The following is a 16,812-nucleotide window of genomic DNA, read 5'->3' as shown; positions in this document are numbered from 1 at the left end:
CTAGGTCTATCAGCAAACATATGGCTTAGCTATGTTCAGAAGTCCTCAATAATAATAGTATTTTCCAAGAAATTACGAAATATGGTTGAACATGTTTCGTTAGGTGCATCGTATTTGTCTGCTAACAGAGTGTGATTGCGTAAGTGAATGCTATGCTAAGAATATTTTCTGTTACGCTGACCTATAAAACGCTATTCCGAAAGCAGAATTAGACATGTTATACATCGTTAGAAAGCTTATAAAGGGACATCTCTACACGTAAAACCAACAGTAAGGTTTTATATTTATTCAATATTTAGTCCCAGATATTGACTGTAGAATGACATGGTATCATTTTTAAAAACTTTTTCTCGTTTATTTCGTTATTCAGTGAGCAGCGTTTTCACTGCTGTATAGGCATATCTTAGGGCTATTGTCGGGTTTATCTTGTTGCTATGACGGAATACGATTTTTTAGTGGTGAAAGAATATTTTTATGAATGCCAAGATAGACAATATTGTCCATTAGTCAAGGGTGGGGGTGTTTTTAGATGAGACTGCAGGGAGGGGTGTGTGTTAAATGACACTGGGAGCACAATGTGAGCTGCGAAACTCGTTTTCGGCTAGTGCATGTCGTCTACTAATGAAACTGAAACAACGCGTTTCTGTTTTCATCTCACACTTTGGTTGCAGTAGCACCGAATGTTTGAGTTTAGTAATTTAGGCACGCGGGCGTGCCCACCACTAGGGGCAATGCGCTAAGAGGTTAAGTTCTTTGTCCGCTTGACTCGGGTGCTGGTTCCTTGTGTTTGTTTCACACCATATGTATCTGCCTGCTTTTGTCCTGCTTGTGTTTCTGTTTCTGTTTGTGTTTCTGCCTGCGTTCCTGCTTGTGTTCTTGCTTGTGTGTGTTCCGCCTGCCCGTAGTCTGTCCTGCCCGTGTTCTGTTCTGTTTTTTTCAGTTCTTAAGTATCTTTTAGTGCTTGTGGTTTTGCCTGTTTTTTTTATTTAGTAAAGTCTTTGTTTGAATTTTCCTTTTGGAGTCTCCTGTGTTTTTTTTACTCTGCGCCTGGGTCCAACCCTCCGAATCCCTGACAGATGGTTCGATATTCGAATCCTATTCAAATAGAAAAAAAAGACATGTGGGACTTGTGGGAACGGTTAACATTTCTGTTTCCATCTGTCGGGCTGCTAAAACCAGGACTAGGAAGTATCTAAGAAAAACTAGTGACGACAGCAAGTGACGTGGTGGATCAGCGACGGCGTCCCGTTGTGTATGTAATAAATATGCACCAGTTATGATAGTCTCTCCCCATTCTGTTTTGTTTTTGTTATGTTCTGTTTCATGTTCTGACCATATGGATGAGGATTCTGTGTATTTTGGTCTGTTTTTGGTTTTTCTTTTTAGCATATCCTCCACTGATCATCACTGTTGCATGCATCACAAAAACTATTACACTACTAACGCTTACATTACAGTGTGAAATATCCACATTATATAATACCACTAACCTATTTAAAGACACTCAATTTCAAAAATAACATGTATAAACAAAATATTTTGAGCAGTAATACTTACATAGCAATGATGACATTTTATTTGTGTTCAGTAGATGGAGACAGAGACAGTAAATCAACTATACAGTTCAATCTGCTTCTGTTTTTCTCCAGAAAACAATGTCAGATAGATCTATCAGCAAACACGGCTTAGCTATGCCCAGAAGTCCTCAATAATAATAGTATTTTCCAAGAAATTACAAATGTTATACATCGTTAGAAAGCTTACACTCTCACCTACTGAATAAATGAATTGTCATTCAAGCCAGACTGTACTTAAAAGGGCAACAATGCCGTAAACGACACGTGTGGCATTACGCACAGCTATTTTGGAAGGTACCCAGGCATCACAAATGCACGTATATTTCACAAACGGATTGTCCAAGACAATATATGACCACTCAGTCTCAAAAGGGACATCTCTATGCATAAAACCAATGGTAAGGTTATGTATTTATTTAATATTTAGTCCCAGATATTGACTGTAGAATGACATGGTATCATTTTTTAAAACGTTGTCTCGTTTATTTCGTTATTCAGTGAGCAGCATTTCATTCTGTATTGGCATATCTTAGGGCTGTCGGGTTTATCTTGTTGCTATGATGGAAAACGATTTTTGAGTGGCATTTTTACTTATATTAGCTTCTCTACCGATCTAGCTTACGGAAGAGGACGTGAAGAGATCGTATGCGGAGTCACAAAACCGACGTAATGTGAAACCAATCAGTGAATACCTACGTCATTAAGCCCGCCCACCCAAACGGTTCTGCTGCACTGAGCATGGTTGTCTAACCGTGCCGAGAATATCGTGCTGGGCACAGTTTGTAAGCATTCCACGCCAAACCATTTCCAGGTGGAAACACCATTGGAACCGTACCTCTCCGTGCAACCGTTCGGCCCTACAGTGGAAAAGGGGCTATAGTGGCACTATAGCAGTCAGCTGAATTTAAAATGTTTAAACAATAACTCCTGCCATATTTAACATAGGTTTATTAAATTAATGTGATAGATCTCTCTCCTAAAAAAGAAAGAATTTCCCTCAAAGAGCTTTATATCAACATGGTTGTCTGCAGGACAAATTTGCCCCAATAAGCTATAATGCCCACCATATTGAATTATAATTTGGTTTCAAAATTTTTAAAGTTTATTCTTTCCAAATTTTTGCTTGGACCCTGTATATCACTGCTTGCAGCTATGTTTGCAGCTATATTTAACATTTGTTTTCGTCAGTGCAATATTATAGGGAGCCTGTAATAGTGACTTATTTAAAACATTGCTGCTGTTACTGTTGAAGAAAGATTATTTTGTCCTACAACAGAATAATAAAGCAATGTCAATTCTATTATTATTAATAATTATTATCATTATTTATTCTTTATTGTCTTTTTTCTTCCAAAATAATCAACAAGACCCGATAAGAGTACCGATAAAGTAATAAACCAGTAAGTGTTTGATAACTTTTTTCATTAAAGGTCCAGGCAACTGGACTCAAATTCTGGTTATATTCCCCAGAAGGGACAATTGCTTGTATTCTTAATATTTCTTTCAAGATTATGACCATTAAATTGTAATAAACATTATTAGTTTATTGTGACCTGTTCAGCAGACAAGAACAGGGTGGGCGTGTATTCTGGAAAAACAAAAGAAAGCAACATAAACTAGGTTTTACCTTCATATAGTTAAACCTGATGATCAATCAGTGTGTAATAATGTTGTAATGCTGAGCTACATTACTAAACTCCGAACATTACACCTGAATAAAGAAAGTCTTTGATTCCACATGTCTATGCTTGAAAGCAATTTAATTGTGGTTAACTAACAGTAGGCCTACTTACTGATCCACCGTGTTCTGAGACAAGTTCCAGGCGAAAATGGGTACTGCAAATACTAAACCCAAAAAAAGTCTCAATTTTTGTGAAAAGAAAAAAGTGTATTGCTTTCTCCATATCCCGAGAACGGGGATTGCTTTCCTATTTTCAGCTTAGATTGCCTTACCCGGTCAAAAGTGGTAAGCATGTCGTTTACATATTATATATAGAAAAGATTTCACTGGGTTTTTGTTACATAACTAACACCTAGTTAACCCCACCCACTGGAAACCTGGCGTTTGGCCAAAAAGCAAGCCAATTTTGGCACAGGCTTTTATATATATATATATATATATATATATATATATATTCTTAGCAAAAATCATAAAATATCCCCCTTTTTGCCATTTGTGAATTTAAAAAAAGTATTAAAACAAACCAAATCAGTAAAAAATTCACAGATTTCAGTCTCCTGGACCTTTAAATGAATGAAACAATTTTAAAAATGTGTTTTGTATTTACTGTTTCCCTTTGTAAGTATGCAATAATACAGGAAATAAGGAAGAAGGCAAATACTTTATCATTGTATATTGGGTAGACAAACTGGGGAAAAAACATATTAAAATGGATACAAATACTATAAGAACTGTTCTGCCACGAGTATTATCACAATTTACTGAGTAACTGAGATTTTGTCTTACTTTACGGGTATCTCAAGTGCCTCAGCGCCAAACTGCAATTGTCCAGGGGCTTTATCCTGAAATGGAATTAACATCAGAAATGGAATTCCATCCCAGAGATAATATAGTATGTTGAGCACAGTCCATCTCTCTCGCTCACCTGGTTGTCAAGTTGGCCTTTCTTGCCTGTAAAGAAGCTATTCACAGGTGGCATTTCCTCCTTCTGCTTCATCACAATAGCCATATTTTCCGCTGTGCCAGCCAATTTCCTCTGCACAGCCTCCAGTTCCTGATCCCTCACTCTCATGGCCTGCTGCAGAATCCTGAGCACAGAGAGGGAATCTAAGGTCAGCCTGTTCCATGAGTCTCTACTCAAAGTAACACTTCTCCTTTTAATGCTACTTCGCCCACTTTAACAGCACGTTTGTGTCTTACTTTGTTGATGTCTCCAGTTCCTCAACTGTGATTTCCAAACGTCCAATAACTTTCTCCTGGAACACATTTAAATCACAAACAGCAGAATATGACAGAAGTGGCAAACAGAACAATGTGGTGTGGTTAAAAGTGGTGAGTTTAGTATGATAGTTTGTACAACAAAGTTTGTATTGAGTTTTAATTCATGACACTGCAGTTGAAACAGTAAGCTATAGCCTATTAAAATGATCCTGCAACATACTATTGCATTTCAGGTAGACTGTACATAGCATTATAGTAGCTTGCTACAATGCCAGTTTGACATTACTGTGTGCTAAACAATAGTGCAGCACTATGTTTGTCAGGCCTGACTTTAGAGGACAGCAGCTTCTTGGTGTTGGAGCATTCTGTGAAAAGGTCCCGGAGCTTCCTTTGGAACATCTCCCGTTCATGGTTGGACCCATCCAGCTTGATCTGCAAGGCCTGGTGTGGGAACAGCCAGTCTTACACACAGAAAAAGACTTGCAAGGCGTTATTTCATTCATTCATCACAGAACTACAGTTTGCAATTACCAAAAGCCTCAAAAGACAGAAAATGAAATTCATCGGCCCCAACACTAACATCAGCCTTCTCTCCGTCAAGGTGTAAAACAACAGATCTTTGACAACTCCTACAGCCCTGTATATGTCTATAGATATTCCAAAATCAGTAGTTAGCGAGTCCATGGCGAATTGTAGCGCACCTGTAAAATTGCACTGAGATGGGCTTGGGGTTCAAAAATCACAGTTTTTGCATTTTTTCCTTCATCTGCTTATTCCTGCTGATCATCACAAATGCTCCAGGCCCACAAAGAATATGTCTTCTCATTGGACATTTAGCTACATCAGCCGACAAAAACATTGGATACAGGTGCAAAATTGACATATAAAAGTGCACACATTTAAAAACTAGAAATACTGCCTCGCGGTTGTATGCCTCCGCCAAGTCCAAGTGGACGTTTGTGCCAAATTTGAAGAAATTCCCTCAAGGCGTTCCTGAGATATTGCGTTCACGAGAGAATGGGACGGACGTGAGGTCACAGTGACCTTGACCTTTGACTTTTGACTATCAAAATCTAAACAGCTCATCCTTGAGTCCAAGTGGACATTTGTGCCAAATTGGAAGAAATTCCCTCAAGGCAAAAATGTGTTTTGTGAGGTCACAGTGACCTTGACCTTTGACCACCAAAATCTAATCAGTTGATCCTTGGGTCCAAGTGGACGTTTGCGCCAAATTTGAAGAAATTCCCTCAAGGCGTTCCTGAGATATCGCATTCACGACAATGGGATGGACGGACGGACAACCCAAAAACATAATGCCTCTGGTCACGGCTGTGCCGTCGCGGAGGCGTAAAAAATAAATTAATAATTTGCAGCCCCCATGGCTACACGTTTACTTATGGGACCTTCAGATGGGTGAGAGGCTCGGGTTAAAATCCAACCTCCGACTCAAACAAATCTCATATTACTTGTTACACTGACTTACGTGCTAATAATTCCCTCAAAAAAATTTAACTATTGTTTTTTCAACTGTATAATCTCTGTGGGAAACTAATTTATATTTCTGAAATCCATTCTGTATCATTTTAACATTCTTCAAACCTGAAATGGCCATCTACCTTCTTTAAAAGAATGAGCAAACAATGACATTAAAAAACGACCCTTTTTTGCAAAGGGCTGTTGAGTAACTCATGATACTCAACCACTCGGGTCTGTGGGGATGCATACCATGTGAAGGTCAGTGACTCCACAGGGCACGTCCTATTGTTTGAACCCTTCAGGGTGAAATACACCCACATTTTAGTTTCGCTTTTGGCATTTTGACCAAGTTTAATGTTAAAAAAATTAATCTTGCTAACGAGTTGACAGAGCGAGTGTATAACGTTAGAACAAACAGCTCCAAAATTAAGCACGGAAATCTACATTGCGATTTGGTCCGCTAGGTAACATTGCCAGCCGTATAGGAACCGGCACAAGATAATGATGGTCAGTTTCACCTTTCATGGCCATTAGTGAGTGTTTATAACTTTATTTTCATATGCAATGTTGATATTCATATGTTCATTTTCTTAGCAGAAAATACTACTAATACAATTACGAATACTACTACTAATAATAATAATAATAATGATGATAATGATGATGATGAAGCTTTTTATTCATGATTTGCTTCTCAAACACCCAAAACACTGGATGCAGACAATTTTTCAAACAAATAGTTTAGTCATTTAAAAACACTTTAGGTGTAATGCAGCTGAATTGCTGATTATTTCCACTATAAATGATTGCCATTTGACACTTTGATGTAACACAAAGTTTGAATGATCACATTCTCTTCAGATAGTAAGATGAACAAACACAGGGCAAAGTTACTTTAAATTATTTATGAAACACTGGGTAGCACTGCACTAGGTAGGCCTACTTAAGTCGTTTTTCCACCGCATGGTACCAGCGCAACTCGACTTGACTCTACTCGACTTTTTGGTTTTCCAAAAATGAAAAAAAAAGAAAAAAAAAAAGAAGCAAACAGAAAAGAAAACAGAAAAATAGAATAATAATAATGACAGCGTTGCTACTTAAAAAAAAAAACCTAACAACAACAGGGACTGAGAGCAAGAAAAAAATAATAATTTAAAGAAAAGCAGACAAATGGGATGGATTTCAGAGGTAAAGTTGTATGGAGGGATCGTGGAGTGTGTGGTGTATGTGGATTTGTGTGTATGTATGTGTGTGTGTCATATGTAGGATTGAATATGTAGGAAGAACTCGGATGGCATGACAAGAGAAAGTGGGAATTTTTTGTGAGCTTATATGGGTATATTGGGCCAGGGAAAAATAAAGTTAAAAAGAGAAGGCGAAACTGTAATGAACACGAAAGGTGAGTATGTATGTTACAGCCGGCTCAAAGGGCCGCAACAAACAAAGTCCGAATGCACAACAACAGACAGAAACTGATCTAAAAACAAACCCAGACATTTATTAATCTAAATGACAAACTAAGGCACAAACTAAAACAAACAAAAACATACAAAGTTCACAAAACAAAAGATCTCCACACAAACCACAAACCAAACCACACACAGCCCCAAATAACATCTCTCTTCATAAAAACCACAAACTATCGACAAACCACACAAAATAAGCCCCCAAGATGATCTCCCCAGCCTCATACTGCAGGGCTTATGTTGGGCCACAGGCAGGTGGAGCCAATCAAGCATTTAAGTATTACCTCCACCTGCACTACCCAAGCAAGCAGAGGCTGGGGACGTAACAATGTATGCATCAAGTAAGACTATGTGTGTAAGTGTGTAATGAGAGAGAGGGAGAGAGAGAGAGAGGGTTGGCTAACCGGTTCATTTCGGTTGGGTTATAAATTTAGATTATTAATGAATGGTTCCCAGTTATCTCTGATTTGTGAGATTTGATTGTGACTAGAAGCTGATGTTTTTTCGAATGATATGTATTCTGTGAGAAGGTTCAACCATTGCAGAGTATTTATGGTATTTCTTGTTTTCCAATGAGTATGGGCCTGGTGTTCTTGGTTGTTGAATTGATCGCGGATGTGTCTCCGAATAGGCAGAGAGAGGGAGATAGTGGGATGCTGCAACTCAAGAAACAGGATAATGTTTTAGTGACTGTGTGCCAAAAGTGTTGGATGGGTGGGCATAGCCAAGTAGCATGGAAATAATTGTCTGGGGTGTTTAGAGTGCGAGCATATGTTGGTGTCTGCTAGTCCCATTTTATACATCCCGTGTTGAGTAATATGTTATAAATTGAATTAATTGTAAATTAGTGTTGTTAGTCATTGTGAATGTGTTGGTGAATATTTGTTGCCACAAGTCGGCGCTGGGAGAGATGGGCAAATCTACTTCCCATCTTGTAATGGGGAGGTGTATTGTAGAGTCCATATGTGCTAGTAGTTTGTATAGTTTCGAAATAAATTTCTTCGGAGATATATATTTTGTTGATTTCAGTTATTAATAATGGTGGCTGCAAGTCATTATGTGTTATATTGATTTTAGATTTCAGGACAGATTTTAGCTGAAGTTATTGATGGTATTGGTCTCTCCCAACGCCATATCTCTGGATTAGATCTTTAAAAGTGATTAACCCCTTAGCGCACATGCCAAATCTTGCCAATCCTTGCCCATTTAGGGGGTACCCTATTTAAAGCTTTATAACTCCAGATGTGAACACCACAGAGATTTGAAAAATGGGTTAAATGAAGCAAGACATTTGTACCATTTACAATACTAGCTTAGATTAATTTATATTCATAATTTTGGAAGAAATAAAGTGCCACAAATGCAACTGTCTAGGAAAAAAAATCTAAAATGAATTTGATTTTTTTTAGTTCGCAATGAAATACTGAGAGATTGCAGATATACAGGAGGTTAAAGTATACATGTCCTAGATCAAAAACTTCTTGACCACAAGTTCCTAAAATCTAAGGGTGGATATGTAGAACTACTAAACATCTATGAAGCAAAACCTAAGCAGTGAACCCAGCATCTCCAAATCTACCCAAAATGTCGAAATTATGTATTGCTGTAAATCACAACATATTCACATATTTCACTACAACTGTTTTTACTCTAGAAACTCAGTTGCATCATTTTCAAGTGGGAATTACAAGCTTTCTGTCAGTACAGTGGTCTAACAGCTAGGGGTACAGAAACATATCCAAAATCTCTCCAAAAAGGAATATAATACTTTTTATCAATTGTAAAACATTTAAATTAGCCCCTTATGAAGGTATAAGATGAAACTTTGATATCAGATTTAAAATGAATGCAAAAATATTGTCACACAATGGCTGTACAGTAGCTAAATGTGTAATAATGAACTCTTGTATGTATTTCTATACTCCTTACTCTCTTATGTTTTCTTGTATGGGGATGGGACGACATAAAAACAATTTTCAACCGTCCACCACGTTTTGGTAATGTTCAAACACTCTCGTCATCACTGTTGCATGCATCACAAAAACTACTAGACTACCAACGAACGCTTACATTACAGTGTGAAATATCCTCATTCTAAAAATATCCTAAAGACACTTAATTTCAAAAATAACATATATAACCAAAATATTTTTAGCAGTAATACAGAGCAATGATGATATTTTATCTGTATTCAGTAGATGGAGACAAAGACAGTAAATCAATGACAGGTCTATCCGCTTCTGTTTTGCTCCAGAAAACGATGTCAGATAGGTCTATCAGCAAACATATGGCTTAGCTATGTCCAGAAGTCCTCAATAATAATAGTGTTTTCTAAGAAATTAGGAAAAAATGTAGACAACGTTTCGTTAGGTGCAGCGTCTTTTACTGCTACCACAGAGTGAATGCTAAGTGAATGCAATGATAACAAAACTTTCGATTACGCTGACCTATACAACGCTATTCCAAAAGCAAAATTAGACATGTTATACATCGTTAGAAAGCTTATACTCTCACCTACTGAATAAATGAATTGTCGAGCCAGACTGTACTAAAAAGGGCGACAACGCTGTAAACAACACATGTGGTATTACGCACAGCTATTTTGGAAGGTACCCAGGCATTACAAATGTGCATATATTTCACAAACAGATAACAAGGTAATATATGACCACCCAGTCTAAAAAGGGACATCTCTATGCGTAAAACAAATGGTAAGCTTGTATATTTATTGAATATTTAGTCCCAGATATTGACTGTAGAATGACATGGTATCATTTTTTTTAAATTCCTGGTTTATTTTGTTATTCAGTGAGCAGCGTTTTCACTGCTGTACTGGCATATCTTAGGGCTATTGTCGGGTTTATCTTGTTGCTATGACGGAATACGATTTTTGAGTGGTGAAATAATATTTTTATGAATGCCAAGATAGACAATATTGTCCATTATGTCATGGGTGGGGGGTGTAGTTACAGATGAGACTGCAGGGAGGGGGGGAGTGATAAATGAACGACCAGAGCGACAATGGTGGCGCTGCGATACTCCGTATTCGGCATAGTTGTCGTGTATCGTCTACTAATGAAACTAAAACAACACGTTTCTGTTTTGAACTCATACTTTGGTTGCAGTCGCGCCGGCGTGCCAACCACTAGGGGCTTTGCGCTAAGAGGTTAAAGTGTTCTCTTGAAAGATGTGGTGGAGATGTGTAATACCTTTTTGTTTCCATGTGGTGAAATTCAGTGGGGTTTTGTTGAGCTGGAAGTCAGGGTTATGCCAGATTTTGGTGTATTTGCAGGGTGTCAAAGTGAAGTTTGTGATTTTGTTGATTTTCCACCAATCTGTCAGAGTTGTAGAAATTACAGTGCTCTTAAAACAGTTGTGGTGTTTTATGTTTATATTGAGGAATGGTAGGTCAGATGGTGAGATTTCCCTGCATGCTTCTTGTTCGATATCAATCCATGAGTTGTTTTGTTGGGTGGGGTGAGTCCATTTATAGATGTATAGCAATTTGTTGGCCAAGTAGTAATTATGAAAATTTGGTGTATCGAGTCCTCCTTGATTTTTATTTTTTTGAAGAGTAGCTAATTTGATTCTGGCTTTTTTATTTTTCCAGTAGAATTTGGTTATTATTTAATCTAGGGAGTTGAACCAGTTGGTGGTGGGTTGGGTTGGGATCATGGTGATTTTTGGTAAAATTGACATTTTGACGGTTGCTATTCTTCCAATTAAGGAAAGTGGTAGGTTCATCCATTGTTGTAGATCGTCTTCTATTGTTTTTATTAGTGGGTTAAAGTTTAGATGGAATAACTCCGACAGCTTGGGGGAAATGTTGACGCCTAAATACCTGGTATTTCCAGTAGAGAGTGGGAGGGTCGATTCTTGAGTTGCAGCATTCCAATCATCTCCATCTAAGGCTAAAATTATAGATTTTGTCCAATTTATCGAGTAGCCAGATATTTTTGAGAATGTTTTGATGAGTTTAATGGTTACTTGTAGGGGATTTTTAGGATCTTGTAAGTATAACAACACATCATCTGCGTAAAGGCTGATCTTATGGTGTGTGTTATGAGTTTGCTGCGGCAAGAGGTTCTATGAAGACAGCGAATAGAGAGGGAGGGAGTGGGCATCCTTGCCTAGTGCACCTGTGTAGTGTGACGCTGTGTGATGTTATTCCATTCATGGTGACTGTAGCCATGGGTGAGGTGTAAAGTATTTTTCTCCAGTGAATAAACGATTCTCCGAAACCAAATTTTTGTAATGTTGCAAATAGGAATGTCCTGTTAACTCTATCAAAGGCTTTCTCTGCATCCTGTAAGGTAATTATTGCTTTTAAACTGTGTTGATTGATGACATTAATTAAATTAAATTAAATACTCTGCGCATATTGTTTGATGAATGTCGTCCTTTGATGAATCCAGTTTGGTCGTGATGAATTATGATTGGGGTGACTGTTTCAATTCTGGTGGCTAAAGCTTTGCTAATTATTTTGATGTCAGTATTTATAAGTGATAGGGGACGATAGCTGGAGGGTAGGGTTGGGTCTTTGCCAGGCTTAAGCAATACTGAGATCAACGCAGTGCTCATATGCAGGGGAATTTTGGAGTTATGTTTTATTTCAAGTGCCATTCTGATGAATAATGGAGAAATTGTTAGCCAAAAATGTAAAGAATTCAGCGGGGAAGCCATCAGGTCCTGGAGCTTTATTCTTGGTCATCTGGGTCAGTGCTTTATGAAATTCAGTTTGCGTTAATGGTTCGTCCAGTGCTTATGCATGTTCTTTGGATAGTTGTGGTAGGGTTATTTTATTCAAAAAGGAAATGATGTCTGCTGAACTTGGGTCGATGTCTGAGGTATATAAATTGCTATAGAATGTCCTGAATGTATTATTTGTGTCCTGTGGTGTTATCATGGTCTTCCCCGCTGAATCTTCTATAGCCGAGATAATTGATTTTTCTTTATTTTGTTTTAGTTGGTTAGCCAAATATTTTCCTGATTTATTGTTGTGTTCGAAGTGGTCTTGCCAGAGTCTCTGTATCATGAATTGCGTTTTTTTATTTATAATTTCATTAAGTTGAAATTGTAATTTTCATAATTTAATCTGTGTTTCTTATTTGGGGTCATTAGCATACGCATCATTTAATTCTTGGATTTTTTGTTCCAAATTGTTTACTAATTGTTTTGATCTTTTTTTCTTATATGATGAGTAGGATATAATTTTGCCCCTCAGTACTGCTTTGCTTGTTTCCCATAGTAATGTGGGTGAGATTTCTGGAGAATCCTTTATCTCCATGAAGGATGTCCACTCTCTTTTGAAGAATGAGTCAAAATCAGCATCTTTAAGCAGAGATGTGTTGAAGCGCCATCTGGGGGCAGACTGTTTGGGTTGTTTACTATTTAAGGTGAAGGAGACAGGGGCGTGGTCACTGATTATGATGGGGTGAATTTTGGAATCAGAGATATCTGATAGGATTGAGTTGCTGGTGAGGAAAAAGTCTATACGAGAGTATGATTTATGAAGTTGTGAAAAGTAAGTATATTTCTTTGTTGAGCAGTTTTTCAGCCACCAACTGTCACCAAGACCAAAATTGCTCATATATTGTTTTATTGTGTCGGTCGAGTGCCAATTTCTTAAATTGCCTGAGGTGCTTCATCTGTCCAGAGTTGGATTAATAACAGTATTGAAGTCACCTCCAATTATGATTGTTGAATTTCATAGATTAGCCAGCCAGTGATGAAAAAAAAGAGTGAAAAAATGAGGGATTGTCAGTGTTTGGACCGTAAATACTAGCAATGGTGAGGTTAAAGTTGTAGATGGAGCAGTTGATGATGATATAACGTCCTTCTGGGTCAGTGGTTTTGTGAATTAGCGGTAATCGCTTATTGACTAGAATGGACACACCTCTCTGCTTAGAGTTGTAAGTTGCTGAGAATATTTGATTAAATTGTGAGGATTTAAATTTCTGATGGTATGATTCAGGTAAGTGACTCTCTTGTAATAGACATTTGTCTGCTTGTAATTTGAGTAAATGATTTATGATTTTAGTCTTTTTAGCCTGTGAGCCAGCCCCCCCGAATATTCCATGTTACAAATTTAACAGAGAGCATTTTTTTTAATTTGGTAAACATGTAATCCAATATGACATATAGTGTGTGTGCGTGGTGGCGTAGAGATGATGAGGAGTAAAGAGAGTGAGAGAAAAAGAGAGAGAGATGTTGGTTACCGTTAGTCATATCTACATCATTTCTGTGGTTATCCATTGTCAATGATATTGTAGAGTGGCTTCACCATCAAAATCCCAATCAAATAATTTCATTTTAATCTTTAAATAAAATACCTTGGTCTTTCCCATGTTAACATAAACGTCCCACAAGCCAATACAATAACGTGAACACACAGAACGCAAAGACAGACAGAGAAAGTGGACATACACATAAAACATAGAGACATTGATATTTACATCACATAGGGACACATAACAGTAAAGTATACTGAGCAAGTCAAGGCACCTAGGTTATATTAATAGCTAGGTTTAAATGCCAAATGTTGCACATTCAATAAAGCCAGGTTGTGATATATTTGCCACGATATAGAACTCCGTCAAAGTTTGTCTACTGCTATCACTGCGTGTTTTCCTTTTTGCAATAATTATTTTCGGACTGGATACAGTTTTTCCCGTCTCTCCTGTATCTCAGGTGGAAACTGATCATTAAGCCCGAAGTGTGTTCCTTTCAACTCCCTCCCCCTACTCTTAACAAGTTCTTTATGATTGTAATACTCGAATTTAGCAATAATGGGGCAAGGCCGTTTGGAGATATTATTTTTTCCTCCCAGGCGATGAACTCGGTGGAATGTGCTTGATTGAATGGTTTCGGGCGCGAGCTTCAGATGGGTGTGCATGAAATCTTTTAGGGTTTTTTTTTCAGGGTCATCTGGGGTGTTTTCCGGTAAACCGGAGAAAATAAGGTTGTCTCACATGCTGCGAGACTGGAGGTCAAGAATGGTTTCTTTCATCATCTTATTTTCTTTTTCAACGGTATTTATTTGTGTTCCAAGAGTTTTTACAGTCTTTTGAAGTGTCTGATTTTGCTTTGTGAGAGGCGTTTTGCTCCTGGCTGAATTCCAGGCTCTCTCTTAATCCTTGGAACTCTTTATGGAGCACTTCAACAAGAGATAATCTGGCATCGATTGAAGATAGACGGGAGTTTATGGAGCACAGTAAGTCACCAACCTTTGTATTGTTACTGAGAGATCCCGGGAGACCATCTGTGTCAGTCGATGAGTTGCGGAGGCGCTTGTTGGATTTCGGCGTGTCCGGCATAATGCAAAGTCGGTGGAAGCACTCGTCGATATAATTTTCCAGATCCTCCAGGTCGTTGTGGAGGTAAAGTAATATTCCAGCAGGGAATCGGAGTAGATTTAGAAAGTTTGTTGTTTGTTGTTTGTAGTTTTGTTCAGCAGCAGGGCGCCACCATCTTGTCTCCGTCCCAGACCACTTCCGACAGACCTTTTTTGGTTTTCCATCGGGCAAAGTTGTGGATAGTACCTGGTACCTGGTACTTTTCTTGGTATCACCTCTGTTGAGGTTCCAAGCGAGCTGAGGTGATAACAAAAGGTGACGTGAAAACACTGCAGACCACTGATTGGTCAGAGAGAATGGTCACAATCGTGCAACCAGAGTCGTCTTGTCGTCTGAGCTCTGTTTGGATTTCCCAAACTCTCCTGTTTTTTTCTGCAGTATTTTGTCTTGCTGCTTTCAGCCTCTTCTGAAACAAAATTTGTTTCCTTGCTGTGACAAACAGCCACATACCAAGAATCAAGAACACCATCCCTTCGATATCCTCCATTGTTCCTGTGTGTGTTGCGTTGAAGATGACGTCACAGCAGTTTCATGCGGCGTCACTATGACGACCAGCTACATTGACGGGGGTACTATCTGCAGTGGAAAACGAAGTACCTGGTACCAAAAGCGAGTAGAGTCGAGTTGAGTTGAGCTGGTACCATGCAGTAGAAAAGCGGCTTTAGTGACAGGCCTAGATTTAGCCAGTTTGAACGAATGACTTATAGACAGTGGTTTGAATGTGTGAGTAACTTCGCATTTTTGTACGTTGAAAACATGGAAGAGATACAGGTGGCCTGATAATCTGATTTACTGAAAAGCACAGGACTGACCATGGAGCACTCTTTATATTCTTTATATTCTCTATCACAAACAATAATTTTTTAAGTTAAGTGTTTGCATTTGCCAAAAGCCTCAAAAAACAGGAAACTAAATTGACCAACTCTTAACACTAACATAAGCCTTCTCTCCATCAAGGTGTATCAGCACAGAGCTTTGATAACAGCTACATCCCTATTATGTCTACTGTACTTCGAACAACAGGTACTCACCACTGGGCAGGTTGCTAAGGCTCAAGCCTTCTTTCAAAGAGCCTAATTCACACATTAGAGTAGGCACTTTGTACAGGATACTGGCAATAGACTTGTTATAGCACTTTTATAAAGCATGCTTCATTGCCAACATGTCCATGTGTCCTATTTGTGACAAAATATCTTGTATCACTCTTAAGCCCTATTCGCATGGGACTAGTATTACCTGGGGACCTCATGTGATTTAGAAATTACCTCCCCACGTCTGTGCTTCGTGTGGCGCATTCGCATGGGATTAGCGAAGTCTGTATTTTACTCAAATTTACTGACATTATCCCCCCGGATATGATTGAAAATGTAACAGTAAAATACGACCCCAAATCACAGAGATGCCGATTCGCACGGGACTAATATTATCACATGACCTCTGTGTTTGGTAAAATATGGTAGGTAATTTGCGGTGGAATTTTTACTTTACAAATTACGGACATGGCAGATTCTCACGGGATTAAGATCACAGACGACCTCTGCAATTATTACAAGTGACTAGATGTCCCCAGGTAATACTAGTCCTGTGCGAATAGGGCTCTAGAAGAGATTGCCCATAAACTGTGTTGATATGTTGCATACATTTTTTTAGCTAGTGTGATTAATTTTCAGATCGTGCATTAGAGTTTATTAAACAGTGTAAAGTGTTCTATTGCTATGATCTCTTGAAGGGGCATGTATAAATCTGTTGATGAATATCTACAGAAAGCATATTCCTCCAGAAAGGATATGTTTATTCATGGTTGTCAAGTTCATTTTACAAAATGTACAAGTTCTTGTATATTTGCAACTTAAAATAAATATTTATTGTAAAATAAATAGTGTACACACATTGGGGGGGGGAGGTGTCACTATTTGTATTTGTATCTGTATTTGATCAACCAAATAAATATTTGTATTTGTATTCCGATACAAACCGGAAGTGGGCGTGGCTAAAACTGGAAGTCTGTGGAGTTTAACCCAAAGCTGTATAAAATG

General features: G+C 38.2%; 1 protein-coding gene across 3 annotated transcripts in view; it reads right to left on the bottom strand.

The window, feature by feature from the left end:
* The window catches only part of LOC135251988 (nuclease SbcCD subunit C-like), a 49,449-nt gene that overhangs the window by 10,187 nt on the left and 22,450 nt on the right, over positions 1–16,812 (bottom strand). For all 3 annotated transcript variants that reach the window (XR_010329239.1, XM_064329899.1, XM_064329900.1), the window contains exons 4-7: positions 4,810–4,920; positions 4,459–4,514; positions 4,184–4,346; positions 4,045–4,100 (exon numbers count right to left, since the gene is read on the bottom strand). Coding sequence is in view for 2 of the 3 variants with exons in the window: in XM_064329899.1 (XP_064185969.1) it covers positions 4,045–4,100; positions 4,184–4,346; positions 4,459–4,514; positions 4,810–4,920 (386 nt within the window). In the remaining variant the exon portion in view is untranslated. The remainder of the gene's footprint in view (positions 1–4,044; positions 4,101–4,183; positions 4,347–4,458; positions 4,515–4,809; positions 4,921–16,812) is intronic.

The sequence above is a fragment of the Anguilla rostrata genome, chromosome 3, assembly GCF_018555375.3.
Source record: "Anguilla rostrata isolate EN2019 chromosome 3, ASM1855537v3, whole genome shotgun sequence".
Taxonomy (NCBI): Eukaryota; Metazoa; Chordata; class Actinopteri; order Anguilliformes; family Anguillidae; genus Anguilla; species Anguilla rostrata.
The sequence above is the reverse complement of the archived record's forward strand: the minus strand, read 5'-3'. Positions and strand labels throughout refer to the sequence as shown.